The 27,827-nt window shown below is 35.8% G+C and overlaps 1 protein-coding gene across 3 annotated transcripts in view; it reads left to right on the top strand.

Moving 5' to 3' along the window:
• The window catches only part of LOC150109844 (tRNA (guanine(6)-N(2))-methyltransferase THUMP3-like), a 149,690-nt gene that overhangs the window by 29,765 nt on the left and 92,098 nt on the right, over window positions 1-27,827 (top strand). For all 3 annotated transcript variants that reach the window (XM_090396940.1, XM_090396948.1, XM_090396956.1), the window contains one exon: window positions 982-1,520. In XM_090396940.1, coding sequence (XP_090253066.1) covers window positions 982-1,520 — 539 coding nt within the window. The remainder of the gene's footprint in view (window positions 1-981; window positions 1,521-27,827) is intronic.

Genomic DNA, 27,827 nt, shown 5'->3' on the forward strand with positions numbered 1-27,827 from the left:
GGGGTTTTATAAAATTGATGCAAGTGAAATTTTTTCAATGTAAGTCAAACGACATACGAAACTTGTCGGTTTGTTTATCTTTATATATCTTAATAAACATGTGGTCGTGAATACCGGAATCTTTCTTTTGAACCTAAACCACAGAAACCTATGCCTACAAATAGTCAGATCGCTAGGGACCATTTATGGAAGTTGTGTAAGAGTGTGATTAGTAGGGGTGTGTGGACCAGATTTTTTGCATGGAGAGCAGTGAGTAAGTAGAATTGATTGCTGGAATTGGTTGTGAGTTCCCTGACAATGAATAGATTCAAGGAGAGGTATGATAGGATTTGTGTGTATAACGGTTAATTTGGTCTCCCACGATGAGTCTCTGGATTCAATGGAGATGCTGTAAAATAATAATGTCATAGCCATATTAAGAAATGCCTGTGCTTTATGTTCTTACTCAAGATGGAAACTCAATGTTAAGATAAGATGTATATATAGGATAATTATTTTTAATTTATTTTGTGGTATTTTTATTTAATATTCTTTTTTTTATTCCTTCAAGTGGAGTTTGGATGTTTTATTTTTTGGTAATGAATTCTAAACAAGAAAAATTTCTTCAAGCTAGAGTAGTCTAGTGTTGTGACTCTCAACCCAATCAAGTTGAGACTCAGTAAAGAAACTAACTTTTTTTAGCGTGGGGGGGGGGGGGGCACCAAAGTGAAAGTGTTCTAAAATATGAAAGTCAGCTTGAGCCAGTAGTTTAGAAAAAAAAAAAAAAGTTTTAATTAACGATGTTACTTTATAAGTTGTTTTAAAAGGAGGAAAAACGTCCAAACTGGAAGAGAGGATCATTTGTTTTGTTTATTTTTTTATGCTGAAACAAAATATGAATTTCTTAGTCTGTAAGAGGAAACATCTTCACTTGAGATTATTCATAACTTTAATTTCATGTCCTCTCTCTCTCTCTCTCTCTCTTTTTCTCTCCTTAACTAGGTTATAAAACTGAAAGGAATAGACAACGTATATGTTGTGACATATAACATAAACAACTTTGGCTTTCCACAGGATAAAACTTCTGTAAGTGAAAAACTAGCATCTCAGGTCTCATTTGTTGATTGGATTACAGGGCTAGAAGTGTGGAAGCAGATGTATGGATATGAACATACGACACCAATACACTTAATAGAAGACAATATTTTATATTACCAGAATAAAGAGGTGGAAAATGAACAAGAAGACAGTACAGAATCACTAAGAAAAAGAATGCCAAAGTTTAGAGTAACATGTCATAGAAGTGGTCAGAGTCATTGCTTTACATCGATGGAAGCAGCGGCATATTTTGGAGGTGCTGTGAATGATAGTTTCCACTGGAAAGTTGATATGAAAAACTTTGATATCGAAGTAGTGTTAAACATTGACAATGATGATCTTTATGTATGTATTGCTCTTACCAAAGAAAGTTTGCACAAGAGAAATATAGAACACTTTGGTCCTACATCTCTTAGAGCAACAGTTGCCCACAACCTGTTGAGGTAAACCTCAGTTTATTAGATAATAATTTGAAAAATAAAAACATTGGAAGTAATTACAATTAGTACAGTATTTCCTTTTTTCATTTCTTCTTTCTCAGAATTAATATTTTTACACTGAAAAAAAAATATGAAGCTGCACTAACTACAGTATACTCAATAATATTGCTATAATCATGATGTCCTCCCAATTTTAGTAGTGCATCCCTAAAGTTTGTCTTTGTCCACTTTACCCACAGATCCTTATCTTCTCCTCTCTTCCTTCCTTCCTTCTGCAAAACATCCTCTACCAGTCTTTGCAACCCATCCTTGCTTTCCAAATTTTAGAGCTGTACATTTTGCAATATTGAACTAACAACTCCATTCATGTGAGTTTGTACAGACTGTATAAGTAGAGAAGTGAATGGAGTTGTCAGTTCAACACTGCAAAATCCATAGTTCTGAATATTGGAAGGCAAGGAGATGGATTGCAAAGAATATAACTGGTAAGGGATATCTTGCAGAAGACAGATGGCAGAGGAGACTTCTTGTTCTACTCTGCTCATTCAGGAGTAGAAGGGAATGAGAGTTTTACATTGAGAGTCATTGATAAATAGAATTAATTGCTTGAGATGGTTAATGAATAAAATGGATTCAAAGCACACTACAATATGGTATTAGTTGGGAAGGAATCTATTGCACTACACTGAAACCTCTAGTTTTGACTCAGAATAAAGTAATTTAAATCTTAGCTAGAAACAAACACAAGGATACTGCAATGTGCAATAAATACACCAAAGCTTATAGGCTACTGTTATTCATAAAAAATGATAATGAATATGTAAGTATCAAACTAAATGCTTTCCTTAGTAGACAAGAGGCATGAAATATGTAGTTCCTAAAGCAAATAAAGAAGCAGTACACAAACATTATGCTTATTTAGCACCAAAAATATTCAATACACTACCTTTAACAATAAAATGAAACTAATCCAAATAAATACAAAACTCTAATGAAAGAATATTTATTTTCTCACAGAAATGACTATTCAAAATAATTGTATAAATGATTGGTTTTAGCATATTTGTATTCAAAGATCCAGTTTCATATGAATAATGTAAAAATTTAAATGCCATTTAATTGTTTTGTTTTATTTGGTTCCGAAGCTTAATTAATGTTATGCAACTTTTTATGTACATATTAGCATGTCTCCTGTGATTTTATTATGTTATTATATTATAATAATATATAATACGTATATTATATAGATGTACATGTGTTATATAATGATTATACATTACATAAATATTTGTAACTTTAAGTTAGGTACAGATATGATTCTTCAAAATTTTATTATGTAATACGAAGCTTAGAATAAATATTGTAAATAAATAATAATAAAGACTTTTGGGCCATTCATAGTAATTCCTGGGTCATGGATACCTGTATTCCATTCATCTAATAAATGATCTTCCTTATGGATTCTGTCTTGCTGACCAGAAGAGATACTTCTTGCTTATGCTGCCAATTTTTTTTGGTCAAATATCTTGGAAATAGTTTAGAGAATCTTAATTGGTTGATATCTCTAGAGCTATCTCTGAATAATAAATTACAAATCTGTGAGAGTAATCTAACTATTGATTAGTCTCAAGTTTTGGGATGATGATGGTGCTTGGCATAAATTCTTGTTAAGCTTCTATCATATGGTTCCTAGCTTGTACATTATTTGTTATATCAGAAGATCTTTATTCGGAAACTTTACAATTGATGGTGTTATTCAATACAGTCATCCCTCAACTTATGTCCGTGATCTCATAAGAGAATAAATAACATTTTTGACTATACTTTTGAACAAGACACAAGAGAGCGTAATGTAAAAAGGTTTCTATTTAGCAACAATGCATCATGCGCAGTGAGAAAGCAAGTTCAGTCGGCAATCAGCATGTGGCTTCAACAGTTCCTCTGTTGATTTTGTGTTTGAGAAATAGGTTATTTGTGTTTATCGTTAAATATTTCGTGATATTTTGTGCACCATCCCTCCTTCCCACACACCCAATAAAAATATCTAGCGAAGAATCACAGAAAAAGAGGGTGAGGAATTGGTCTTGAAATGAAGTTGTAAAAAGTTGTAAAGCAACATGAAGCTAGTACGCCTGTTACTGTGATCACACATCACTTCGGATGGTCTCATTCTACAGTGACAACCATTTTGAAAAATAAGGATAAAATCGTAGAGGCTGTGAACTATCTGCTTCCATTCAATCGATGATAGTGACGAAGCAATGACAAGGTCCTATTGATGATATGGAAAAGCTACTTTCATCATGGGTGGAGGACCTAAACCAAAAACGCATAACCCTTAGCACTATGACCATAACTGCTAAAGCACTAAACCTCTTCAAGATGTTGAAGAAGAAAACATGGCCCAATTATGACAACGAATTTAATGCTGCTTCCGGTTGATTCATGAAAGCAGAGTTTTGCACTGCATGAAGTGAAAATGTGTGGTGAATCTGCAAGTGCTGATGAGAAGCCTGCCAAGGAGTTTGTAGAGAAATTGGATAAAATTAATTGCCACAGCAAATATTTAATAAGGAAGAGACCTCCTTGTTTTGGGGGAAAAAATGACCGTTCATCCACCAAAAGTAAAATCTATGCTTACTTTTAAAGACCATATTACAATTCTGTTAGGGGTAATGTGGCTGGATATAAACTGAAACCATTTGTGATATGGCACAATGAGAATCCACGAGCCTTCAAAATCATTAAGAAGCATACTCTTCCAGTTCATTATCGGAGCAATAAGAAGTCATGGATGACTCAAAAATTGTTCGAGGATGCCTTAATCAACTGTTATGCCAGTGAAATGGAAAGCTATTGTGTGAAAGAAAATGTAGAATTTAAAATTTTATTAATTCTAGGTAATGCTTCCAGTCATCTATCTTATATCGGTGATCTTCACCAAGTTCAATGTCATGTTTCTCCCTCCAAACACCTTCATTGATCCAGCCGATGGATCAGGGAGTTTTTGTAGTGTTTAAGGCTTATTATTTGAACAGACTTGATCAAACTTTCATGCAATTCTTCAGAGCATTCAATATTTATCATGCTATTAAAAATATTGCTCTGCCTTGGGACGAAGTGATCTCTCACGTATGAGTAGCATATCGAAAAAGGTTTTTACACGGTTTTGGAAGTTTTTTATAAAAAATGAAGACCTTTGTAAGTTGAGTGAAGAAATAGTTGGCCTAGCAAACAATCTGAATCTCGAAGTGAATGATATGGGGAACTTTTTAGTGCCACTGAAGACCAATGAAGAATTGGTTGAACTGGAGGAACGCGTTACAGAAGAGAAAGAACACACGAAAAGGAAGGGGTGGAAAGAAACAAGATGAGATATAGTATGCCCATACTTGCTACAGTTTAGCTTGGCTTTGTGCCAAGAATAGTTGATTCATGCTAAAGGAGATATAGAAATGAAGGATGTACGAATTGGTCACCAATATGCAAAATGATGTGCTTTCTTGTCTGTCACTGTACTAGTAGTAGTTTGATTTTTGTTGCCGCTTTTTTTTTGCATTAATTTTTTTATTATTAATTTGTATGATGGATCCAGTAGTCAACAAGTTCTGGTGTTAAACCTTTCAGAAGCTCTTGCAAAAGAATATTGAATAATGTGCTGACATTCTGCGAAAAAGAATCGTTAGAAGGCAGTCTCCTTGTTCCCCTTTCTCAAGACAAAACATGCAAGTGCAATTGCAGGCATATCGGAGTCGACTGTTAAAAGAATTCGTATGGAATCAAAAGGTGAAGGTAAACCGAAATTTAAATCGCCTAAAAAGCACCAGAGAAAGAAAACCTTTGAAAACATAGCTTTAAATGATTTTGATGTAGACGTTATAAGAAGAACTATTCACAAATTTTACATGGTTGAGAAAAGATTGCCAACCGTTCCGAAATTGATTCCTGTTGAAAGAAAAAATTAATTTTACTTGGAAAAGAGAAACTGTAAGGAAAATATTTCATGAAATCAGATTTTGTTTCAAAAAGTCCCAGAATAAAAGGAAACTTATCATGGAGCGAAGTGACATTGCTTTATCTAGACCACCGTATTTGAGAGCAATAACGATCTTTCAGAGAGGTGAAAAGACCGATGGTGTATCTAGATGAAACTTGGATTGACAATAATTTAACTTATGGAAAATGTTGGCAAGCAATCTAAAGAAGAATATGGGGTGCTACAAACCGGAAATGCCTCACAGGGCATAATAATTTTGTGTGCGGATGGAGAAATGGGTTTTTTTTACCAAATTCAAACTTACTATACAAAGCAATTCAACTACTGGAGATTACCATGGGCAAATGAATTCTATGATCTTTGAAAATTGAGAAGAAGAAAAACTGACTCCAAACCTTCCTAAAAATGCTGTTATTATAATTGATATTGCTTCATATCACTCCATTCAATTAAACAAAGTTCCAAATGGGTTTAATAAGAAGCAAGTTGGCTTCTTATTAATTGGCTTGGCTCTCTGAAAATAACATTTCTCATTGGCTCTCTGAAAATAGCATTTCTCATTCCCCAGATATGCAAAAAATTGAATTGTTTAACTTGGTCAAAAGAAACTCGCCCACAACTAAACTATTTAAATTTGAAACGATGCTCAAAGGCATGGATTCCTAGCTTTGAGGCTACCACCATATCATTGTGATATTAATGCTATTGAGTATGCTTGGGCAGAAGTGAAAAATTTCATTCGTCATCGCAACGTAACTGGGGATATTGATATGTCAAAACTTTTTAAGATTTCAGAACAGGCGATTGAAAGTATTATAGTTCAAAACTGGGAAAAATATTGCTCTCATGCAACCTCATTGGAAAATATGTATTGGGACAGAGACCGAATTATCGAAAAATTATGCGAACCTTTGGTGATCAATTTAAGTGAAAGTGATGGTGATTCGGACACCGATTCAGATGGCAATGAAGATTAAAAGGATTTGATAATGAGTTTTATTTTATTTTTTTTTTCAATCTTTTTTTTTTTTTTTTTTTTTTTTGCATGTTTTGGTTAAAAAGTCACAACAAGCTATAAATAAATTGGTTTGGGACATTAAAGTGTCTTTGTTCTCTCAACTGTAAGTTTAGAATATCTAAGGTCATTTAAAAAAATTTGTTTTTCTGTATAATTATTTTTATTTTATACAAAACTTTCTTAAAAATAAATTTCGTGAATTTTTTTTTATATTATACCTTTTTTAATTTTGTTAATACTCTACATATATTTTTTCCAACTGTTATACAAGCAAAATAGTTACCACTTTAAAAACCACAATGTTTGTAAAAGAAAAGCTAAATTTCCTGACCTGTAATAATAAACAAACTCATTCCTGAAGATGGATTGATTACCCTATTATCAGAATGGATTCTCCTTTTTTGTGACATGCACAGAAGCCTCGAAAGGTTTCGCATCTGTGGGCATACTATAGTTAAACAATTCACAGTCAAGGGTCTTGCAGAAATGTTCTCAAAATGGCTGAAGACATGGACCCCAATGTTGAAGGCTACTTATTAATAGAAAGGAAAGTACATGATGCCTTTGTTTGTTGTAAACAAATTTATGATGAAAAAGAAGAAGAGGAATAAGCAATGCACATTGGATGTTTTCATCAAAAAACAAAAGTTACATCAAAAGAGCTGCAGCTTGGTCCTTCCAATAGGGAAGGTAATGAATTGTGGAGGAAGATTTGGGTGATTATTCTCCTGTTTTATAGTGGCAGTAACACACAGTATAGGTTTATAATACGGTTTAAAAATTAAAATGACAGTATACTTATTACAGTTAAGTCCCTAACCCCCTATAACTCTGTTGATTTAGTGTATTAACTTATGTCTGACCAACTTACATCCTGCCGGATGGAACAGAACCCTGACATAAGTCGAGGGATGACTGTGTTTTGATATTCTATTCAATGCAATAGAAAATAATCTCTTTTTTCCCCATTGTTCATTAAGGCTCTGATAACCATGTCAATTTCAATTTCAATGCTTTGTTGAAAAGCACTGAAATTTAATCCTCAAATAAGAGAGGATTAAATTTCATTACTGAAACTTTTACCTCTTATAGTTTGTAAAAAAAAAAAAAAATAAAATAAAATAACTTCTTTCTGTCCTTAATTTTGACACCACCCAGATCACCAACAAGATGATTTCTCATGGGATAATTCTAATCTGAGATTCTTGGCATAGTCATAAACATATTATAAATATTACTTCCTTAGCAATTCAAGAAATTGCTAAGGAAGTAATATTTATACTCATGATTCTGCAAAAATCACAAATTAATCTGGCTGTTGAATAATATCTTTGTGCTTATGGTAGTGTTCAAGAATACCTCCCGCCCCCCCAAAAAAATCCTTGATTCTATTATATTGATTAATAACCCATCTTTCACAAATTGCTCTGCTCTTTCATACAGATATTCAGTGTATACATCTTGCATTTACTAGAAATTTGTCATTGTTCATAAGAATTGTCATTAATAATTCTTGCACTCTCCTCTAAATCTTTTAAAACACATGCAGTGCTATGCAGTACTAAACTTTCAAGAATAATCTACCTTCCCCTTCATTTATTCCATCTAATTGCTGTTTTTATGGAACAGTCTTTCTTATGTATTTCCTAATAAATACAATCTGTAGAGCTTTAAACTCAAATTTAACAATATTCTTAAAAAAATTATAAAAAACAGAGGAAAACTCACTTAAAAACTTTATTAACGTAGAATTTTCACATAAGTATCTTAGGCATCGTCAGTACAAGATCACAGAATAGTATTAAACATTAACAGACAATTCTGAAAAGCACCACTTGAGTAGCTAATGTAAGATAACTGAAAGAAGGTCAATAATTTCTTTATTTAAAAAAAAAAATTATATATATATATATATATATATGATATAACTGATTTACTCAGCTGAGAGACTTTTTTTTTTTGAACTAGATTAAATGACTATAATGCAAGAGATAAAAAATAGAAATGCTATTTTAATTTAAGTAAACTGCACAACTAGTTTTGCAGTTTACTTCTTGAAAGACTTTTTCGGGTGCATAACTTGAGGCAACTACCAACAAACATTGCAAAAGGAAAAAGCTATACCTTAAAGTGTTAGCATATTAATGTTTGAAGCTGTTCTGTGTATCTCTTCATTGTTGGGCGTGCGTACGCATTCAAGGTCTCGTGAATGCCAGAGTTGGAAAGCAACACAATGATCGTGTGAGAGATTATACCTGAGGTTGTTGAGATGTACTGGATGGAGGACAATTCTTCTTTCCAGTTCATCATAGCATATTCAAAAAGAAGAAATTATGGCTAGTTTTATGTCATTTCCCTCTTTCTGAATGTGCCTACAGAAGACGTTCTTACTCTGTTAAAAGATAAATTATCAAAAAAAAAAGTAATGTCTTTATTAACCCATTGTGTTAATTTTGATTATTTCCATTTTAAATATGCTATTTAGAAACAGAATTTTGATTTAGCCATGGACAATCCTTTATTGCCCATACTAGCAAATTTATATTTGTAATCTTTTGAAGAAAAAGATTACAAATATAGATTACAAAGATCCCATTGAAACCTAGATTCTGGAAAAAATATATATATAGATGGCATCTTCCTAATCTGGAGTCATGGACCTGAGTCTTTAAAGAATTTCCTAGATCCCCCAACAGTCAAAAATCCAATTTACTGCATGCAAAATTAGAGATCAATGGCTCTCTTCTGTTCCTAGATGTCAAACTCACTCATGTATCTGAGAAATTAAAAATCTATTTACAAGAAACCCCACTCACACCAACAGATCTCCATGCACAATCCCATCACTATCCATCTCAAAAACTTGGTAATTTTTCTACAGTAGGCAAACGTGCTCGCTCCCTACTCTGTGAAGAAGATATTAACAAAGATCTTCAATTTCTTCTTGCAACCTTCAGCAAAATGGTTAAACAGTTAATAAGCGACTATTTAATCCATCTCCTCGCTATATTGAAGATAGAAATAGTGAAAAAGGCTACATATCCCTACCATATTATCAGTTCCATTTTGCCAAAGTTCTTAAGAAATATAAATAATATTTTTTAAGAAACTTAAACTCCATTCCCGGCTCAGTACACACAACCAAGCAAAAAAACATAACAGCCTGAAATATCCCCATGTTTACCATATTTGGTGCAACAGCAATATACCTTATTTTGACCAGAGACGGGAAAATCCATTGAATTATGTCTAGAGGGACATAAAAGAGATGTCACACTGGCAGAACCAGACCAAGTGTTCTGTCAAACCATGTCCTGAATTCTGCCAATGCTAATGATGAAAACCATCATTCATCCAGTCGTATTGGACAAATCAGAAAATATCTTTTGATGCTATGATGAACTGGAAAAAAGAATTGTAGAATCTAAAGAAATTGTACTCCATCCAATACAACTCGACACTCACCTCAGCTATAATCTGACTGTCATTGTGCTGCTATCCAACTTTGCCGTTCATGAGACCTTAAATGCGTGTACACACCCAACAATGAAGAGAGATACACAGAACAGCTTCAAACAGTAATACATTACTCTTTAATGAATAGATTTTTTTTCTCTCGCAATGTTTGTTGGTAGTTCCTCATTTATGCACCCGAAGAAGTCTTCTAAGAACACAAAACTAGTTGTGCAGTTTACTTAAAATAGTGTTTCTGTTTTTTATCTCTCGGCTTATAGTCATTAATCTAAAATAAAGTTAGGAAAGATGAGCAGATTTAAAAAAGCACTACCTTCCACAAAGGGGATAGATGTAGACCATCAGATCTGTTTGAGTTATTGAGTTATAATGTGCCATCATTATGCTGCATATAATGATGGCACATTATATGCAGCATAAATATTCTAGCCTGGAAGTCTGAAAAACTGAATTCCATTTTTGCTTCAATACGTGAGCATAAGATGTTCAAAAATATTTTGCTGGGTGGCTGATGAGGCTAATTGCCATAAACTTATTGCACTTTTTTTGCTGTTTCCTTTTTTTTTTTTTTTTTTTTTTTTTTTTTGGAATGGGAATAACGATAATTGTGCACCAGTCTTTTGGCCAGATCTAAGTGCTCCACCCGCTGTATATTTTGTGGAGATAGGCTCTCTCCCTTCTTTAAGTAATTCTGTTGGAATATTGTTGATTCCTATTGTTTTTCCTGATTTTGATCTCAAGATGACTCTTTTTGCTTCTCTGAGTATAGGATAATCACTGCTCTGTTATCATTGGGACAGTTCCCTGTATGTTTTGTTGGTCCAAGCCATCATCACACATTTCAATATTTTTCATAATTAATTTGATATGCTATTGTATGGTTATTCTTATGAAGATTATCCTCAATTTCTTTGCATCTTTTAGATCACCATTTATTTTTTGCAAACTTTATTAATCTGTCTGTTCAGATAATTATACTGTTCATTGTTGTTCCCAGTTTTGTCAAATTGATCATAATCTTTTCTGTTGTAGTGTCTTCAGTCTACAAATTCTCAATATGTCTTCATAATCAGTATTCCACAATCTTGATATAATTTTTAACACTTTCCTTTGCAGTCTCTCCACTGCATCAGAATCATTACAGAAACCAGGAGGAGGTTAAGATATATCTTGTTGAATGGGAAGATACATGTCATTTCTGATTTTCTTTATTTCTTTGGTGAAAATCAAGTTGAGAACTGAGGAATGAAGGAGGAGACAGGATATTAGAATTGTGTCAAGAACAATTTTATTTATTTATTGCAAATACTTACTTTCAAAGACCTGTACACAGTAGTTTAAGTGAGATCTCGCCAAGCCCTTGTAAAGAGGTAAAATGACTTCCTTATCTTAACATATCAAGGTTTATTATAGCATTGCAATTATCCCCTGAGTTGTATTTGTAGTCTTTTTTATATTGCCCTATAACTTTAACTTCCTATCTACTAAATCTCCAAGATCCCCTAGCCCGATTAATTCCATTGTCTCAACAATATGACATTAGATATCGGATCACACCAAAGTACATTACTTTACATTTACTAACATTGCACCGATAAGCATTTTCACATGCCCACAATTCCAGTCTATTCAAATCATTCTGCAAGTGTTTCATATCAGCAAATAGGCTATATGTTACCTGCCCAATCCTTCACAATGTCATTAATGTATAGATTGAGTAACAATGGACAAAGGACTGATCTTTGTGGTACACCATTAGTTACTCTAAAGCCTGCAGACTTACATCCCTCCGTTATAAGACTTTTTTATATGTCAATCAGCAATTGTCTTATCCACACCAATTTTTATAATTCAGTCCCATATTCCCCAATTTATGCAACAGGTCTTCCATACTGTATTCTGTCAAACTCCTTAACGAAATCCAAAAGTGTTATGGTATAGCTATTCCCTTGTCTAAATCAGTAGTAACATTATCATAGCATAGCACTGTACTGGATTGTATTGTTTTGTATTGCGCAAGTTGCTCAAACATGGATATCATGGGTTTACTAAGAGAAAGTCATGTTTGAGCAACTTGTGCAAAACAATACAATTCAGTACAGTGCTATGCTATGATAATGTTACCACTGATTTAGACAAGGGAATAGATACACCATAATACTTTTGGATTTCGTTAAGGATTTTTGACAGAATACAGTATGGAAGATATTGTATTCTGTCATATGTACTCTATACTGTTCTGTCTTACAAAGTAGAAATTCTTTGTCAGCCCATTTCTGAATGTCCAACCTTTGCCAAAATTTTCACCACTAGTACAGGGATACTGATTATTCGATAATCGGATGCATCAGTCTTTGCACCATCCTTGTGCAATGGGATTACCATACATTCTGTCTATGCCTATGGAATCTTCCTGTGTTGAGACTTAAATTATACAGCCTGATGAAAGGAATAGCCAGTTCAGCTAAATGCTCTTTAAGCATCTATGCTGATATCACATCACTTCCTGTTGCCAAATTCTTATTCAATTTGTGCACCAGCTCTAGTACCTCCTTCTCATACATCTGAGTTTCTTCATCCATTAAAGAGTAGCAGTGAGTGCAATGTTGCATACACCATGTTGATAGCTTTTAGCAAAACGAAACTCATTAGTTGAACTATCTCTTCTGCATTTGCCACCTGCATACCATTGTATTTACTAGAAGTATTTTTTCATATTCATTCCTTCTTTTACTTGCAGCATAACGATAGAATTCTCGTGGGTTGTCTTTAGCCAGTTTCTTTTCATACTCAGTTTTCCTTACAACAGTTGTGAATCATCTGACCTTAGTCTTTTCCCTATGAATCTCTTGATGTTCATTACAAAGTAAAGTTCATTACACTTCTTTCATTCCTACTGTGTTTATTCTTCGAACTCTTGGGACGCATTCCAATATTGCATCATTTAAGTATTTTTCATTTAAAGACTTCCCATCATCCAACAACTGATACCATGGAACCGAACCTATCAAAATCCTCAGTTGGTCCTAATCTCCTGTTCAGCATGTAACCTTTCCTGAATGGAACATACATAAACTTAGCCAAGTGATCACTGTCACCAACTGGAGGCAGAATTGTTACATATTTCACTGACCCCCCCCATTAACACTTTTTGTCTGCAAGTTCTTTCTGTCACATGCTACTTGAGGAAAATGTCTCACAACAGCTCAGTAAATTCAGTTTCATTCTTCTCATGAGATTTTACTTCTACCCAATCAGTATTCAGATAATTAGTCCCCTATTATGATTACTCATTTTGTATCCATCATCTTTATTTGGTGATGCATTTCTTCATTGCTAGCATCTGATCCACTAGGTCAGGTAACAACACTCCACTATGTATTTGATGTTTTCAGACTCCACCTCACACCAGATAGCTGCAAACTCAGTGCCACATGAAAATGTTACAATCAGTATTACAATCATAGGTCTCAAATCTAACTAGATTAAAGTCATACAATATCTTTAGCAGTACATTCCCTCCACTCCTATCATGTCTATCCTTTCTAAAAATACTCCCTGTTGTACCCTTCACATTCAATACCAGTGAGTATGTCGGCTTCTGATAGCCATGTTGCATTAATGTCTGCAATCTGATGTCCCAACGTACTGATATAGACAACAAACTCTCCCCCTTTGTTTCTGATGCTCCAAGCATTTGTGTACAGACGATAAGTTGCCTGGATGTTTTTTGTATACTCTTTTCTGTAATATGCATGACAGTTGGACAACTTCCACATCTCTATTCTTATCTCTTACTTATGCAGAAATCCTTGCATATGCTTCATGGCTCCAAACTGGACAAACAGAAAATCTCCTCTTAATCATTTCCGTGATAATGCCATTCCCATCATTAATACAGTTACATAACATTGTCACCTCTTACACATAGATTCTCACCATTCCTTCCATTATAATTTAGTTTTCTTGATTCTCTTGATATCAAAGTGTAGGCTTTCCCTCTTATACAAATTCAGCCTTTCCTCAAACTCACTCCCACATCCAAAAAACTTGTATTCAAAATCTCTTCTTCTTAATTAATTTCTATCATATCTGGATAATATACTATTCATTTGCAATTACAATTTTCATGTTATTATTATTATAAAAAACCTCCATGGAGTCAAAGACTCATCATGGGAGGTCCACTGTTATGCACACAGTTTATCATACTGTTGGTTCGTTGGTTTATAGTTTATTTGGCACAAAAACTACAAAGGTCATACAGTGCCATATTAAAGGTTACAACATTAGCATTTACAGAAAATTATAAACAGTATATCTGTACAAGAATCTAGTTCCACAAAGCAGCATCTATAGATAAACAGAACTGCTGCAGAGGGCACAGCAACACACAAGGTCAGAGGTTATTACAGTAGTGCAAAAATAGTTAACAATATAAGTTAATACACAAAATATGTAACACTAAGCCAAGGAATGCAGTATCTACATATATGTAAAATTATAATAGATGCTTTTATAGCAGTACAAAAATAGGCAAAAAGGGATTATTATATAATATGCATGGATGAAAATTAAATTTAGCAATGTAGTATAAACTGAATTTAGCAATACATATAAACAAGAATTACTAGAAGGTATAGTTCGCCCACCGTTTGTAGATCTCTCCTTGGCATTTTGCCAAGAATAGTCGATTCATGCTGAAGGGGAGAAAGAAATGAAGGATGTGCGAATTGGTCACCAACATGCAAAATGACATGCTTTCTTGTCTGTCGCTCTACTAGTACTAGCTTGATTTTTGTTGTCGCTTTTTTGCATTATTTTTTTATTATTAATTTGTATGATAGATCCAGTACAGTCAACAAGTTCTGTTGTTAAATGTTTCAGTAGCTCTTGCAAAAGAATATTGAATAATGTGCTGACATTCTGCAAAAAAAGAATCTTCTCCTTGTTCCCCTTTCTCAAGTCATAAAACGTGCAAGTGCAATTGCGTGTGTATCGGGGTCGACTGTTAAAAGAATTCGTAGGGAATCAAAAGGTGAAGGTAAGCCAAAATTTAAATCTCCTAAAAAAAAGCACCAGAGTAAAGAAAGCCATCGAAACTGTAGCTTTGAATGATTTTGATGTAGATGTTATAAGAAGAACTATTCAGGAATTTTACGTGGTCGAGAAAAGAATGCCAACTATTCCGAAATTGATTCCTGTGCTTAAAGAAAAAATTAATTTTCCTTTGAAAAGAGAAACTTTAAGGAAAATACTTCATGAAATCGGATTTTGTTATAAAAAGTCCCAGAATAAAAGGAAACTGATCATGGAGGAAAGTGACATTGTTTTATCTAGAACGGTATTTGAGATCAATAAGACATTTCAGGGAGGAAAAAAACTGATTGTGTATCTAGATGAAACTTGGATTGATAATAATTTAAATTATGGAAAATGTTGGCAGTCTAAAGAAGAATGGGGAGTGCTACAAACCGGAAATGCCTCGCGGCGCATAATAATTTTGTGTGCGGGTGAAGAAATGGGTTTTTTACTGAATTCAAACTTACTATACAAAGCCAGTTACCATAGGCAAATGAATTCTACGATCTTCGAAAAGTGGGCAGAAGAAAAACTGATTCCAAACCTTCCTAAAAATGCTGTTGTTATAATTGATAACGCTTCATATCACTATTCGATCAAACAGAGTTCCAAATTGGTCTAATAAGAAGCAAGTTCTTATGGATTGGCTCTCTGTAAATAACATTTCTTATTCCCCTGATATGTAAAAAATTGAATTGCTTAATTTGGTCAAAAGAAACTCGCCCACAACTAAACTATTTAAATTCGACACTATGCTCAAAGAACATGGATTTCTAGCTTTGAGGCTACCACCATATCATTGCGATATTAATACTATTCAGTATATTTGGGCAGAAGTGAAAAGTTTCATTCTCCATCGCAACGTAACTGGAGGTTCGACATTGACATGTCGAACCTCCAGTTACTCCTTTTAAAGGTTCGACATGTCAATGTCGAACCTTTTTAAGCTTTCAGAACAGGCGATTGAAAGTATTACAGTTCAAAACTGGGGAAAATATTGCTTTCATATCACCTCATTGGAAAATATGTATTGGGACAGACACGGAATTATCGAAAAATTATGCGAACCTTTGGTGATCAGTTTAAGTGAAAGTGATGGCGATTTGGACACCGATTCAGATGACTATGAAGATTAAAAGGATTTGGTAATGGTATTTTTTTTCAACCTTTTTTTGCATGGGTTTGTTAAAAGAGTCACAACAAGTCATAAATAATTAATCGGTTTAGGACATTAAAGTGTCTCAGTTCTCTCAACTGTAAGTTTAGAATATCTAAGTTCATTTGAAAAAATTTCTGTTTTTCTGTATAATTATTTTTATTTTATAGAAACGTTTCTTAAAAATAAATTTAGTTAAATTTTTGTTTTATGCTATACCTTTTTTAATTTTGTTAATACTCTACGTACATTTTTCCAACTGTTATACAAGCAAAATAGTTACACTTTAAAAACTACAACGTTCGTAAAGAAAAGCTAAATTTTCCTACCTGTAATAATAAACAAACACATCCCAGAAGACAGATTGATTATCCTATTGTTGGAATGGATTCTCCTTTTTCTGACATGCACAGAAGTGTCGAGGGACCTCTAATCGGTGGGCGAACTATACACAAATAGACAAGGTGTCCTACAGCACTACATGATTATTTTAATAAAGCAATAAATAAGATGCATGCACAAAATTTATGTTAAGCAATGCAGTATTTACATATAAACAAAATTACTGCAGAGGTGAGGTTTCAGTAGTACTTAAATAGATAACAGTACAGGTTAACATATGTATATACAAAACAAGTCAAGACAAGTGAAATCTTATTATATGGTATCTACATATAGTAAGATTACAACAAACATTATTATACTAATACTTAAAGAGTCAGAAAGGAATTATACAGCATATATGCATAACATTTAAGTTTAGCATTATCGTATTTACATATTAACAAAATTACAGCAGGGTGATACAAATATACAAGATCAAGGCCTACTGTAATACATAATTGGTCAGATTTAACCTAATGAATAATATGTATCTATAAAAGTTAAGTTAAGCAAAATAGTATTTACATAAACACATATATAGTCAAATGTGTTTGTACAAATTAATTCTTTCCAAAAAATTAAAAACATCATGCAATTTGCCTGAATCTGCTAGCATTTCCCTGGGTGTATCCATATACACTCAGGGAAATGCTAGCAGATTCAGGCAAATTGCATGATGTTTAGTTGCTTGGTTAAATAGGTGATATTTTCATTCCTCTCTCGTGTAAATTTTTGACAATCTACCAGAATATGATGAATAGTGAGATGTGTGTTGCATTTTTCACATACGGGAGGGTCATCGGCTCTCAGTAAATGAAAATGCGTAAGGTGACTGTGACCTGTGCGGAGCCTAACGAGAACAACCTCCTCCCTTCTCTTTGTACATTGGCTAGAATGCCAGTGTTTAATTTCAGGTTTAATGTTATATAATTTGTTTGTTAATGCTTCTTGCCATGTTGACTTCCACTGAGCAATTAGCTTTGATCTTGTAAGCTGTCTGTAGTCTGTATATGGAACTGTCAAACAGCATATGGAGAAGGTATGAGCTGATTTAGCAGCTGCATCTGCAGCCTCATTTCCTTTAATTGGGATCTCTTCAACCAATCCTTTCACAAGTGACAATGGTAGCCGTCTTCTTACTTCTGCCACCATCAGACTTTGCATCTTGCAGGAAATGTAGATAGATGTTTTCGGTCCTACATGAATTTAAACCTTCCTTATTTCCCTTGCACTGTTGGTTTCCTTGTATGGGGAAGTCTGTTACTACATACTGTCGCAATCTCTAAATTTGATGATGTGTTTAGCCCCACCTCCTTCTTGCACTCCTTATGATCTCGCATCTCCGCTTTCTTTTCTATTGTGACGTGATTGTATTCCAGTGGTCTATGATGCTTCGTACTCCAGATTCGGAGCGGTCGGAATTATTCTTGTATCCGGAGCATAGTGAGACTTGTGTACCGAACCTTTCCAGTAACATTTGCTTTGGGAGAAGAGGAATGACATATCTCTCCTAATATTCTTTCCTTCCCTATAGCCAATCTCTAACATCCTTCCAAATTCCTAGCTTATTTCTTGTAAACCTCCCTTAGCTCATTACATAACCCCAATCTAAACTGCTGGAAGGTCACCCACTCAAGGTTAGTATGGTTTCCACAAGGTTTGGGTGGGACTTTTCACACAGGAAAACTGAGAAATTAGTGCATCCTTAAATTTTGAATACTCCAAAGTTTCCTTCAAAATAGGAGAGAATATAGGAAGCTTTTATCCTTTCCTATAATCTTGCTTCGCAGCAAGATGTGGAGTTGGAAATCAGTCCACCTGCCCGTCTTCCTTAACTCTTCGACATAGCCAAAGAAAGCCAAAACGTCGTCTGTCTCCTCTCCAGAAAATTGCAGGAAAACTTGCTGTGGATTAATAGTTCGGAAGAATTCACTATCATCTATTCCAGAACTAGATGGTTGAGTCATACTTGTATATTAGCTTACACTACAAAATTCCCTTTCTTCCAAGATTTTACAAAATTATACTCTTTAACTGCCTGATCCCAATTTCAAAACCAACTCACTTTAATTCGCCTCACTGATTGATTTAACAAGTGAATCAAATCCTGTCAGCTGCGGCATTGTAATTTTTTCTTATATATATTTATGATGTATAATGAGTATATATAATTTATTTGTTGATTGTGTTTACTCCTCTATGATCTTATATCCTTTCCTTTAATCTTGGCTTATGTTGTATCATTTTTTTTTCTTCTTATTTCTTCAACTCTAAAATTTTGTCCTATACAATTCTTACAGACTCTACCCTTATTGTTACATCTAACCCTTGGCTGCTATTAGTGTATTGCCCATGTGTGCAAAACTCTATAGACAAAGGAAATGCTTCTGGCTAGAGCCAATTTCTTTGTTAGAATTCTAGTGTTAACCCTGTTTCAAATTTTGGAAAATTTAATTGTTAACGCTGCACCACCAAAATTCTATAGATAAGAGAAATTTCTTTATCTAAGAGCAAACAACTAGAATGCACATGATCCTGTATCCTTTCCTTCTCTATTTCTAAACACAATAATCTAATATATTTCATGCTGCAGTCGGACTATCCCCAATATTTTGCGCATAGGTTCTCTTTATGAGTGGTACTTTGAGATTAGTGATCAGGCAAGTTATTTGGTTGAGAAAAATTTATTCATTACTAATAAAGCAAGCAAGTTACAATTATCTTCATAGACACTAACTTAACTAATGTTACGAAAGGTAAATAAGATAACTCGACGTAACATGGACATTTTAGTTCCCTTACAAAATGAAATATTATCTAATACTATTAAAATGGGATGTCCTTCTAATTACTTAACACTCCTAGATTATTTTCACACAATTAATGGTTCAAGACCTACCCGACAATGACAAACTAAAATATTTTTACACTGCACTTTTCCAAGTTTTCTGATCAGATCAATCATTCCCTATTCGTGGTTCAACTCAAGTCCTACAACACTTCATAAATCACAATTCTAATTAGTTTCTTTTACTGTCACAATCTAACTTTCTTTGTATACAAGAATTGAAAAGTTCTTACTTTACTGAGGTGTCTGGATCTCACTGGCTAATACTTGTGATCATCTATTGGAATTATACGGCTCGCGTTTTCTTCATCTGGTCCCCTTTCAACGAGGTTACCTGGCTGATACGTTCCTTAGGTTCTTGCTTCTGGAAGGTAGATATGTGAATATGATCACGCCTATGATGTTCAAGAAGCACTGCTGCAGATGTTGGTCCATGAGGTTCTGCATTTCCTTCTCAGCCTACGCTGACCTTCTGCTATGCCGAGACCTATATGTACATTGACATTCTACTTGGCCGCATACCACTCTCATTCATCTCACCCTGACCTCACTGGAACTTCCTTTCCGTAGAAGTGACTGGAACAGATCCGAGGCAAAAACCAAAAGCCTCGTTTTTGTGTCGCAAAAAACTATATATTCCCTCGATGAGCTTCGCACAGCACCTCAATTCCTCCACTCCGTTCTGACGCTTCTCGTTCTCGTCCATGGGAGACACCCCCCGTGCAACATAGGCCTTTGAGTGTGTGATGGCCTCAGGTCATGATTTAATCTGCTTTTCTTGTCTGGGATTTTACCTGATATTCACATACTAACACATACTTCACCCATTTCTAAATTGCTTCCCCTCCCTTTTTTTTTTAAGGTGGAGCAAGCTACCAAAAATTGGTAGCTTGCTCCACCTTTGCAATGAGTTGCCCTGGTGTTGTACCACCTTACCCCAGTCCTGAAGATACTTTCAGGCACAAACTTTGTTTGCTCACACTTGGATAAAGGATTAAACTAAATTTATTATACTCTAACCAAGTGAAAAATAAACTTTCAATGTTCTGTGAGGTGTTACTGCAATTTGTATTCCACCCATTGTTGATGCTCTCAATAATTTCTCAGAATGTTGTTTACACATTGTTTCCACGAGTATATCACCAGAACGCAATTTCTTGACAGTTTTGGGAGGTCCTGCCAGCCTTTGAAAGATTTTTTGGATAAAGAAGGGTGACATTTTCTCAATTGGTTTTTCACCTGTTGCATGAATGATCAAAAAGGTTGGTACATTTATGTTAGTATCCGATATCTTTTGTTTCTTGCTTCTATTTCCATATGTTGTATCTATAGTATCAGTACTTGGTTGGGACTTTGTTAGAGTCCCTGAAACATTTGAGAATGAAGGATTCATATTTAAGGAGTTTTTCGTTCGCCGCGAGAGCTCCCCCACTCACCACGGAGCCACACATTGACACCCACTACCCCGCAAGCAATGACTGTGCTCAGGAGTGGAACGCCAGGGCTATCCTGTACACTATACCAGCAATGCAGAATGTCTAGGATCCCAACCCCAGACCATGGGGTGAGAGACTTACTGCAACAAGGATGATCCTGGCTGGTCGTCCAGGACTGCCCGTCTTGCCAAAGCAGGGGCGAAAATAGTGCAAGACTACCAGGATCCCGCTTTCCGGATGTCCTTGGGTCACACCGCACGGCAGCAGGGCATTGGATCCCAGTGATGGTGGTCTGGAAAAAGGATAGCGAAAAAGACTCGGGAGAAGTAGAGCAAAGAAAAAGAGGAGGAATGAAAAGGAGTTTTTCATTCCCAGTACCATCACTGGGAAGTCCCCTCCACCACGAACAGGTGCCCCACATGGAGGGGATGTCATACTGTGTCTTAAATATGTTCACTGTTTCTGTGCTTACCACACTCGCTACTCTCAGTGTAAAAAAACTTGCTCCCCCATCCCTTACTCACGCTCTCCTTATACAACTTTGAGAGATGACCTCTTGTTCTCTTCCTATCTTCACCCATTCTATGGAAAACTTCCCCGACATCAATCTGGTAATAACCTCTTAACAGCTTATATGTCTCAATCATATCCTCTCTCCTCTTTCTATCCACAAATTTCTGCAGATTTCATTTTCTCAGTCTGTCTTCATACTCAACATTCCAATAACCAGAAACCACTTTACTCAATCATCTCTGAACCTTTTCTGATGCATCATCTTTTTAAAAACCAGGTGACCAAATCTGCATGCAGTAATCCATATGTGGCCTGATCAAAGCCTTATACAAGGAACCATAACATCCATACTTCTACAAGTCAGTGCCTTCTACATCATTCCCATTATCCACTGTGTTTTCTTCACAATTTTAGTAACATGTCCCCAAAATTTTAGGTCCTTGTCTACAATCACTCCCAGATCTCTTATCTCCTCTATCTCTTCTCCAAGATATTTCCACCAATTGTGTACTCTACATCCCATCTCTGCTTCCGAAATTTTGAAACCTTACACTTTGCAACATTGAATTGATATCCCCACTCGTTTATCCATTCAGCCAGTGTATTTAAGTCCTCTTGCAAAGCCACGGCATCTGCAAACAACTGATATCCAAATATCATTTACATACAAATTAAACAGCAATGGACTCAAAACAGACCTGTGGGGTATACCACTAGCAACTTTCCTCTTCTGGGATATCGCTCCTCCATAGATAAATTGCTGTCACCTATCAGACATCCAGTTTCTAATCCAGTGAACTAATCTACTGTCCAGCCTCACCATTCCAATTTAATTACCAGCTTGTCATGTGGCAAGTTATCAAATGCCTTTGCAAAATCTAAATATACCACTGTATATGCAACATCCTTATCCAGTGCATTTGTCACTTTAGCATTCTGCTTACTTTTTATAAAAAAGCACAATCTTCCATTAACAAATCTATGCTGGCCACCAATGAGTATTTTTCTGTTGTCAACCCAATTCTGAATCTTGTCCTAACTAACTTCTCTAATACCTTAACTACAACTCTATAATTCATAGCCCTACTCTTATCACCTACCTTATGAAATGTAACAGTTTTACTCTCTTTCCACTCCTTTGGAACTTGACCCCAGTGCAAGACTCATGTTGAAAAGATATTACTATTACTATTATTACGGGCAACTCCAGGGAGTCATTAGACTCGTCGAGGGAGGCCCCAAATCATATTCATCACAACTATTCGACATTCATACAGTATCTATCATATCTCGCCTTAAACTCATTCACTGTCACAGCATCCACCACAGACTCAGGGAGAGCATTCCACTCATTCACTACTCTAAAAGTAAAGAACCCAGCTCTAACACCTTTACTAACCACACTTTTGCCCAGTTTCCATGGATGTCCCCTAGTCCTCCCACAACCAGCCCTGTTCTCAAAAATATCTTCTGAATTAATTTTATAGAAACCCTTTAGTAATTTGAATGTCTCAATCATATCTCCCCTCCTCCGCCTATCAACCAATTTTTGCAACCCACAAATCCTCAACCTGTTCTCATATGGTTCATTCCACAGACCTGCTATCATCTTGGTCACTCGCCTCTGGATCCTCTCCACCTCCTCCCGATCAAGAAGAAACCTAGGTGACCAAATCTGAGCACAGTAGTCTAGATGGGGTTTATCAAGGCTCGATACAGAGGAACAATAACCTGCATGTCAATGTATTCTTCAGCAACCAAGTGATTTGATGAGCTGATTTGGCCACTTTTGCAATGTGTCCCCTAAATTTCAATACCTTATCCACCACCACTCCTAAATCTCGTGCCTCATCGATTTCCTGGAGCACGGTTCCACCAATGCAGTAAACTGCCGCCAATCTTTTCACCCCAAAATGCATAACCTTACATTTTGCCACATTAAATTGACATCCATTCTCCTTAGCCCAGACCTCCAATCTATCCAAATCATCCTGCAAAATTTTGACGTCATCTGCATTCACTATTGCCCTACCCAACTTCGCATCATCCGCAAACAAATGAACTGTTCCTCTCAGATCCTTTCCTATATCATTTATGAACAAATTAAACAGCAGTGGTCCAAGAACAGATCCTTGTGGCACACCACTAGTCACAGGCCGTCTTGTGGACTCTACTCCTGAGTAAACCACTCTCAGATATCTCTCCGTCAACCACCCTCCTATCCATCTCACCAACCCTATGTCCATCTCCATATGCTGCAATTTAATGATTAGAATTCCATGTGGTATCCTGTCAAAGGCCTTAGCAAGGTCCAGTAGAATCACTGTAAACCCATTACCCTTATCCAGTTCAGCTGTCACTGTGTTATAATACGTGAGCAAGTTTCTGAGGCATGGCCTACCCTTCACAAAACCATGCTGTCCCCGATACAGTCTTCTATCCAATCTTGTATTTTCTCTAAGACCTTGATAATGATTCCTGTTATGCTGATTGGCCGGTAATTTTCAACAGCAGCCTTGGAACCACCTTTGTGCAGCGGAACTATTTTCCCCTCTTTCCACCCCCTTGGGATTGACCCAGTCCTGAGGCTTAAATTAAACAAAATGGTCAAGGGCACTGACAATTCTTTAGCCGCTTCACGTACGACACGAGCTGGTATACCATCCAATCCCACAGATGTATTGACATTGAGTTTCTGTAATAGACTAGTTACCTCTGCTTCATTCATCACAATTCCAGTATAAGCTGTTGGTTCTTCCATTCCTGCAAAGTCACCACCTGGATGATATACTCTTGCAAAGTGCTCGCTCAGTAATTCCACAATATCAACTGATTCAGTTATCTCCCTACCCCCAGCATTTTTTAAGATCATTCTACCATGAGCATATTTCCTTTTACTTGCAATATATTGAAAAAACTGTTTGGGATGCTCTTTAGCCTGCATGGCCAATTTCCTTTCGTAATCTGCTTTTGCTTTTCTTACCACCCTTGTTACCATCCTGGCCTGAGCTTTATACTGTTCCTGCGCCTGATGGTCGCCCTTCTCCTTAAATTTCCTCCACAATTGTTTCTTTTTTTGCAGCTCAAGCTTAATAGTGTTATTCATCCATTTAACCCCTACTTGATTTATTATTCGGACTCTTGGTATACAGTCAACCATTGCCTCCTGCAAACAGTTCTTAACCACCTCCCATGCACTATCCCAGCCCTTGCAGTTTTACATGCCATGGCATTGAGCCAAGCACACACCTAAGCTTGTCATACTTTCCAGCCCGGTAATTCCACATGTACCCTGTCTTAATTGTAAATTCGACTCCCTTAGCCACCTCCCAAGTCATGACCTTATGGTCACTCTCACCAATTGGTGGCAACATGGTCATGTTCGTTACAGCCACATTCTCAGTTGCAATTACTAGGTCCAGCACTCTCTGCTCCCTGGTATTTTCCACTACATGTTGCCGTAGATAGTTGTCTCTTAATAACCGCATAAAATCCAATTCCTTCCTCCCATGTGCCCTCTCCTCTTTCCAGTCAATGTTACCATAATTGAAATCACCCATAATAATTACCCTCCTTCCACTCATTTCTTCTATTTGCTTATGCATACTATCCCCACCATCTATTCCATCACCTGGTCTATAGCAGCACCCAATTGTATATTTCGTTCTGCTAGATTCTATCTCACACCAAACAGCCTCAAATGTGCTTTTTTCCCTATCCTGCAGTTCAACTTCTATACTCCTTGGCTGAAGCTCATCAGCTATCATCAATAACACTCCCCCCCCCCCTTTTATTCACCCTGTCACTCCTGAACACGCTATACCCGTCGCATTCAATCCCACTAGCTTTATCATCTTCTGTCAGCCATGTTTCACTAATACCAACAACCTGTGGCCTGGAAGTGCCAACCATGGCCAAAAAGTCTTCCTTCTTGTTCCTAATACTCCTGGCATTAGTGTACATGAATCGCAGAAGCCCATTTGTCCCATCCCTACTTTGATGCCTTATACTAACTATCACATTCTGATTTGTTGTCCGTCGTACTCGCTCGGGCATAATATACTCATTCATACACTTAACTGCCTCCCTAAAGTCTGCATATCTACACCCCCCCCCCCTTAATAAATCTAGTTTCCCTGAGTCTGTACATCCACTTCCACATCATTCATCAACACTTTTTCAAGTCTCCGTACACCAACTCCATTCAAACGTAACCCATCCATCTTATATAAGTCCTTTCGCCCATCGAACTCATTCCACACATCCACAAATTCCACACCACTCTCCATGCATAACCCACACATAAAGTCATTGGCAATTATGGCCCTCCTTCTAAACACTTCACTGTCATACCGCGGCAAGATACTCACCATCCTAACTCTCTCACTCTTCTCTTTTGCTACCTCAAATAACTCCCTCACATCCATTTTGTCCTCTTTCAAATCATTCGTTCCTGCCACGATTATCATCTCTTTCACCCTCTGTTTTTGCAGTCGAATAGATTCGCTGACGTCCTTTATGTTCGAACCCGGCTGGTACGACTTGGTTAAACTCTCAATTATTACACCTCTTAATAGCGAATCCCCATACAGCACTCGCTCCTTCATTTTATTGACGTTTACGAACATTCTATTATTTGCCGTCACAGACTTCCGCCGGTTATTTGTCGGTACGTTCAACACACATTTTTCCATACGCTCCAGTTGTCTTTTAGCTCTGTGTATCGCACCGTTCAAACGGGCAATTTCGCTACTCGCATTTATCTCACCATTTTCATTATCGATCAAATCATCCATTCTTTCTGTATTTCTACCTTCATTTACACTTTCAGCAACACTCTCACACCTATCTGGCACTACCACGCAATTCTCTAGCACACCACCATTTTCTACATTCTGACTATCGTTAACGATATCACTCTCGACACACGAAACACGCTTGAAATCCTCATTCTCTTTACACTTTCTGCACATATTAACTCCACTATCACTTTCTAACCAGACTCCCACTGCTCTTCACAAGGCATACATCTCACAGACAGAACATTGCATAAATTCGTTTACATCAAAACTCTTAAACAAACATGGCGACCTGGCCGCCATTTTTTTCTTTATCGGTGCCATGTGTACGCTATCTTATCTTAAAAATAATAATTAAAATAACAGAATACATGCAAAAATTTCACAGACACACCAAGAAACAAAAAGCAAACAATGCTACTTAAAATTCTAGTAAAATATCTAATGTTAACACAAAATACTGCTAATCTTTTCAGGAGTTCTCGACAAGCCGACGATCTAATGTAAAAGTTTTTGTTAAACTCTCTGGAACATTGCCTAAAAACACTTGGTGAAATAGCATCAAGTCTGTTCAATCCTCATATACTTCTTGATCACTTACTGACAGTTCTTCCTCCTCCTTTCAAGCTGTGCATAATGTGACATTCATAAGAATGGAATACCTTTATAAATTGCTCATTAAATATCTCAACCATATCCTCTGAAACAGTTATCATTTCTCTATTTTTCACTAATTATTCCCATCTTACTATAATCATTCTTTCTTCTACTGGCAAGATATTGAAAAAATTCCTTAGGATTTTTTTTTTTTTTTTTTTTTTTTTTTTTTTTTTTTTTTTTTTTTTTTGCCACATTAGCTGACTGCTGCTTATCTGCACTTTTGCTACCCTTATCAAGCGAGTCACCTTCCTCGCCTGCTCTTTGTACTTCTCATGCAACTGGTTGTTATAATTACTCCTCTTGTGCTTCTTTCATAATACCTTCTTCCAGATTGTATACCTATCTCTTGATTCATCCATTTCACACCTGCTCTATTTACCCTCTTAACCTTTGGAATACATTCCGATATTGCCTCCACCAAATAGTTCTTGAGTAGGGCAGCATGGATATCCAGTTCCTCTTTCCAGTTTATTACTCCAAGCTGTTTCCTGAGCTTTCAATAATTACCAGCTTTATAATTCTGCATATTACTACTTGATTTTCATTATGCATATTACCTACTTGATTTTCATTATGCATATTACCTACTTGATTTTAATTATGCATATTACCTACTTGATTTTCATTATGCACTAACTTACCTGATTTTGTGCATTGTTATTTCTCATTTTGCTAATTTTCTTATTCCCCCTTGATTTCTTTAAACGCCATTCAATTTTCTGTAATTCCTACATCATCTACCTAATAATACACTTAAACTTTGCATTTTTGGAGGTTAAATCATTTTCATTATCCTCTTTAGCTGGATGAGTCTTCTTGTTCTCAACTTTTCTGTTCTTATTAGCATTCCATTTCTTGCATGTTTTTGGTGACATTTTACAGCTGTTTTTAATATCGCAATATTTTAGTAAAAATCATGATCATCATCAAATTCCTGATATGT

This window comes from Typopeltis vanoorti, chromosome 1 (assembly GCF_054136105.1).
Source record: "Typopeltis vanoorti isolate ZY-2024b chromosome 1, IOZ_Tvanoo_1.0, whole genome shotgun sequence".
NCBI lineage: Eukaryota > Metazoa > Arthropoda > Arachnida > Uropygi > Thelyphonidae > Typopeltis > Typopeltis vanoorti.